The sequence below is a fragment of the Monomorium pharaonis genome, chromosome 7 (genome assembly GCF_013373865.1).
Source record: "Monomorium pharaonis isolate MP-MQ-018 chromosome 7, ASM1337386v2, whole genome shotgun sequence".
NCBI classification, from domain to species: Eukaryota; Metazoa; Arthropoda; class Insecta; order Hymenoptera; family Formicidae; genus Monomorium; species Monomorium pharaonis.
In genome coordinates this window covers 14,438,098-14,443,775 of record NC_050473.1, presented here as the reverse complement: position 1 = coordinate 14,443,775, position 5,678 = coordinate 14,438,098, and the positions used below count along the sequence as shown (strand labels likewise).

The 5,678-nt window shown below is 48.2% G+C and overlaps 1 protein-coding gene across 1 annotated transcript; it reads right to left on the bottom strand.

The window, feature by feature from the left end:
- Nucleotides 1-322: 322 nt before the first annotated feature.
- LOC105838089 (zinc finger protein Noc) lies at nt 323-3,695 on the bottom strand. The gene is made up of 2 exons (XM_012683377.3): nt 3,315-3,695; nt 323-2,955 (listed from the first exon to the last, which is right to left on the bottom strand). The coding sequence occupies exons 1-2, from the start codon at nt 3,399-3,401 to the stop codon at nt 1,522-1,524; spliced, it is 1,521 nt and encodes a 506-aa protein (XP_012538831.1). The 5' UTR covers nt 3,402-3,695; the 3' UTR covers nt 323-1,521.
- Nucleotides 3,696-5,678: the final 1,983 nt, after the last annotated feature.

Genomic DNA, 5,678 nt, shown 5'->3' with positions numbered 1-5,678 from the left:
TTTATATCTCATAATGGCAAAAGAAAAAAAAAGTATGCGATAATGGCACGGGAATCAAACTAAATGTCATAATAATTAATATTTTTGCAGTTAACGTATATTTAGTACGTATATTTTGAGAGCAAACAAGTGAGAGCTAAAATTGAAATATCCAAGAAACTACGCATTTTGCTAATGCATCGTGAATCGGTTCGATGAAAAGTTACGCGACAAAATTTACATAAGAGGAAACGGTAATTGCAAAACGCCAAGCGGAAGAGAGGAAGGATTCGGATTAAACGAAAGCACAATGGTAAAAATGTTTACAATAGAAAGAATTAAATAATTCTACAAACATTGTTTTTTATTAAAGCGGTATGGAAACTCAACGATATTTACAAGAGATATTTACAATGCGGATAAGACGTATCGCACACCATATGTTGCTCTTCTTTTATTAGAATATTCGATTCGACAACGTGAGACGACGTGATGTCAGACGATACGATCCGATACGCTCCCGGATATACCCTGATCAAAAATCATCCCAGCACGAATTACTGAATTTTGAAAAAAAAAAAAAAAAAAAAACAAATAGAATAAAACAGATTCTCTTCGTTAATATTATTTTCGTTTTTCCTTTTGCAACGGCATTCGGCATCTTCCTTACATATCTAACGATAATAAATTACAACGTGTTTGTGTTTTCTCTCGGAGATATATCATAGACACGTTCGTTAATAATAATAATCCCTTTCTCGTTTTCCTTGAAGAGAGTAGCGTAATATCACAGTTATATCATGGACATAGAATTATCGCGCGACCGTCCGTCTGTGGTGCCGCGCGCTATCGAACGCATTTAGTACGAAAGACTCGCGTTTGCGGAGCGTCGGGAAACATACAGTAGTACGCACAGTGTTATCTTCGCCGAATAACGAATCGCCTGTACGAATAAAACGCAAGGACGACATGTAACGAAGAACTGAAAACGGCACGCGATTCGGACGTATAGTCAGGAGTAGTCGCCCGTAGCTCTTGAATCCCGCGTAGGCGCGAGGCTTTCGTCCGTGTGACCGACAGTTGCGACAATGTTAAACTTACAGCTGGCATGTAATCCTTCCCCCTACATGGTAACCGGATTTTAATAGAGATGCGTATTACTGGTATCATAGAAGTTCCGCGAGAGAATGGTCTCGCGATGCAACGTTAACACTGTCAAGTTGTTTCATAAACTTTAATCATAATCTTCAATGTACACATATATTTATATTTATATATACATATATAGAATTCTTTTAAATAAATCTGTATTATACACAGTGGCTATTTACACAACAGTCTCGGATAGCAGATACTTGTTCCGCGTATCATAATTTTTGCACATTCTCCGATTGTACATACACTGAGAGAAAATGAAAGAGACAAAGGAGAAAGAGAGAGGGAGGGAGGACGAGAGGAGGGCTCGTCCGAAAGATCCTTACGTATCATCCCCCCTGTCTCTCACCCTCCCTGCCCTGCCCTTCCCGCGATAATAAATCCATCTTAGGGATGCACGGCAGCGCCGATTCGCTGGCCGTAAACCGCGTACGGCGAGTAATAAGGTCCTAAGGCGTTGAAAGCGCTGTACGGCGAGGCGGCGAGCGAGGCTGGTAGAGGACCCGTCGGCGGCTTGCCATACGGATGATATCGAGCGCCGAGCGGGCTCAACGACGGCGCCGGGTAAGAGCCGCCGCTGGCGGCGCGGTGAAGGCTCGTCGAGGGCGACAGCAGCGGATGCGGATGCGGATTGCCGAGAAGCGCGGCCGCGGAGGCCGCCGCTGCCGCCGCCGCCGCGGGATCGCCTCCGGTCATGCTCGTGTGGCTGCGTAGATGCTGGAGCAGCTCGTCCGACGTGGCGAATCGCTTGCCGCAGTATGACTCGCCGACGATCCAGTTGCAGACGAAGGGTATCCGGCCGCTGGCGGCCAGCGTGGACGGATAGGAAAGCGACGGTGGCGGCATCGGGCCCAGGGACGACAACGCCATCGCCAGCCCGTACTTCTGATGGTCGCACTGCGTGCAGCCGCTCGGACAGCTGCCCGCGCCCATCATGATCTGGGCGTTGTGCATACTGTACTGGCAGCCAGTGCAGAAGGGATCCTTGCAGACCGGCACCAGGGCCTCACCGCCAGCGGGAGTCTTGACGCGAGCGTAACTCAAGTAGGGGTTGCCGCTGGTTGGGCCCGCCGACGGATAGCCGACGGACAGCAGCGCCGCCGCGTGATGCGAGAAGGGCGACGCGCCCGCGAACGGCGGCCTGAACGCCGGATTCTCGGCGAGACCCGGTGGACAGCACAGCGGATTGCCAGCGAATCCTGGAAGACCCGTTTTGTATGCCAGATTCGCGTCCTTTGTGTGCGCCCCCGACAGAATCTCCATTCCCGATCTGATGATTGGACTGGCGCCATTGTTATTGTTGTTGTTACTGCTGCTGCTGCTGCTGCTGCTGTTGCCGCTCCGTGGTGAACTGTCGGTCTTCTCGCGGTCCGCCGGAGTCTTCCGATCGACCGACGGCGTGCCGCTGCTGGTCGTCGTTGCCGTCGCTTGGCTGCTCGGCGACGCGGACTTTCGACTCACCGGCGTACGATTACCGGCGGACGATTTTTTGTCGAGATGCGTGCAATCACTGACACTGACACTATCCTGACCACTGGCACTATGTACACTGGCTTTAGAGGTCGGTCTACCCTCGTCCGAGGTCTTCTTCGTCACGACGTTAGTCTCGTACGGCTTGAATGCCAGCGACTTGCCGTCCGTCGGACTGCCGCGGGTGTTGCGCTCCAATTTCGCGGCCGGCGGCGATTTCGCGTTCGTCGCGAGACTCATTCCCTTTGAGCTCTTCTCCAGAGGCGAGATCAGCGGTTTCGTGGGTGAATCCGCCCCGATCTGGCTGCATGTTTGCGCTAATAACGCCAGCGGACTTTTTTTCGCGTCCAACTACACAATCCAAACAAAAAAACGGAATTAAAGACAAAATCTCGAAAAACCTACATCCACGGCTCTTATGTGAAAGCAAAAAATAAAGCGTACATCGATAAAAACTAATATGCGACAATTGCTAAACTAATACCCTCTGGTTCTCGTTGCGTCGGATCATGAAAAGGTGTAAGTGAGATTCTATTAGAAAATCATGGAAAATAATGAAAAAAAGTCTCGCGACTTTAGATTCTTAATTGTTTTCACGTTTATCTTTACTTTCAACATAGCTTTTACTGTACTTTTCTTTCCAAACCGGTAAAATAGAAAAAAATATCAAAATTTAGGGTAAAATATATAATACAAAACACTGTACTAACCGGAGCTGAAAGCGGCGAAAGGTAATCCGGTTGTAAATACTGATTGTGTCCAGTAGTCAGCATACTGCCTTCTTCGAGCACAACCATTTGGTTTTCCACTAATTAATCGCACTGCACTTTTATAAACCAACAATGAATATTTGTACACAGACACTGTGCGTGTATATGCGTGTGCGGAACTGGATCGCGTCGGGCCCGACCGACGAGGAGGACCAAAACGAGTGATTCACGGGCACGGCGGGTCAGACTGCGCCTCCGTCGGGAATCGATCACCTCGCGCGGCCACGTATCCTCGCGCAATGGGCGACGCGTACACTACGAAATCCAGGAAAATAATGACTGCTCACACGAGCAGTTCACTCCGTCCTGCGAGCCGAGTGCTATCTTCGCGCCGTCTGGTGGCACAACGAGAATCTCTGCCTCCGTACCGCTCGCCTCTACACCCCTCGGCTACCCTAGTCTTGACGACCCGGGGTGTATAACCTGTCCTCTCCTGTCATCCCTACCACCTTGCTCGGACGCACGATGGAGGGAGGAGATGGCATTATGGTGGGAGAATTGCGGTGCTGCGTGGGGTGTGGGAAGGCATTCTAATTCAACACGCCACCCATGATGTTGGCCCGACGATGACAGCTCCCATCCCGGCTTTGATATTTCACCGCTTTTACAGCCGTCCATTCCCCTCCCTGCACGTCCGACCGACGGAGGGTCCCCCCTTTCCTCTCCTTCCCCACTAGCCCCTTCTCCGTCACTCTGTCCCTCTTTCTCTCTCGCACTCTCTCTCTCTCTCTCTCTCTCTCTCTCTCTCTCTCTCTCTCTCTCCATGCCATGGTCGTTTCCCCTGCTACCCTTCCGCACCGGAGCTACCATAGCTGCCACGACACGGAACCGTCGTTCCTGCCACCACAGCAACCCGATATTTTATACCGTGAAACCTGTCTGTCTCTCCAGCCGGCCCCGCTTAATAAGCAGCTTTCAAAATAGAAATGTAATGGGCCGCCGGGGGTAGGGGAGCGGGTCGGGTGATTGATTGCTCGCTCAGCGACTTACCGACTTGCCGCGGCCCCACGGGGTAACGAATGACAGCCACTTAAGCGCTGTTTGCCTACAGTTTTGTAAAAGCGTTTTAATTATCGCTCCGGTCCCGACCGCGCGGTGCGCACTGAGTCATCCGGTACTTAACGCCTCGTGGCTACCGATCTCTTGGCATGCCGTTCTTTATGGCGCGTCGCGGATTGCCGTATCTCTGCATCGATGTACCGAATAATCCAATGTTGCCAACGTTTCCCGATTTTCCGACAGAGAGGTCGACGTAAATGCATTTTTACGCGAGAATTATACTTGTGAGAGGCAAACATTTTTTTCATAAAAAAATCTTAAATTGCCGAATAATATAAACAGCGTTTCTGTATCTGTTTTTAATACGTATCTGTATCTGTATATATATATATATTCGTTACATAATTTGAAGCGACCATCACGATAGCTGTATTTATCGATACGAACGATCCTTTTTGATACTCGTTTCAACGAGCTCTGTCGCGACATTGTCGCGACATCCGGGTATATTCGCACAGAATGAAACGCGCAAAATACGTATTCGGTGAAATCCAACGGCGCGCTCACGCGTGTAACGCATTTACGCGCTCGCCAGGCACGCATCATACACGTCCGGCTGACGAGCGATACGACCATTAAAGAGCTTGACTATCAGACCTCGTTGGAACTCAAACGCTCCGCGGTTAGGCGATTATGGCCATTCCGCTAAGTACGGCTTAAGCAAGATAAAGCGATCGATGAAGTAACTATGTTACAAGGTAATTACGACGAATTATGACGATATCCACACGCCCGCTACCTAGACCGCATACCCGCGGTAAACAATAATTACCCGGGGGAGCACTTCGCCCAGGAATGCAACCGAACAGTATCTGAGAAATGCATATAGGTATGTCGGCCGTAATTTAACACTAGAAGTCATTATAACATTCTCAATATCATTAACTATTATAGTATAACCTATGAACAGAAATCCATGATCCGCTCGTCGTGTCGTTACTTTCGAGTAATAATTTTCACTTTAATTGTGCTATTATCAACTTTTACTTTTTGTTTGACGATAAAAATAAAACTCTTGTCCCGCTTGGAATAACGTCTTTCTTTTCTTTATCGCGCTGCAAAATTCAATGGATAATGTCATATCATGACGGATTGTTTGAAATTGTGCACCGATAACAGTGAGTTTTTTAAATAAATATCTAAAAATTTGCATAACATAATTATATGTATGAAATTATATGTAATTTTTACTCTACTATACATTTCGAATAAAATATTATAATTACTTAACGATTCTCTGGGAAA

What these genes read in the sequence shown, in the direction of transcription:
- LOC105838089 (XM_012683377.3), bottom strand. Translation starts at nt 3,401, where the DNA reads ATGGTTGTGCTCGAAGAAGGCAGTATGCTGACTACTGGACACAATCAG. An exon ending in TTTCGCCGCTTTCAGCTCCG is followed by an intron (nt 2,956 to 3,314) that starts GTTAGTACAGTG and finishes TGGATTGTGTAG; the next exon opens with TTGGACGCGAAAAAAAGTCC.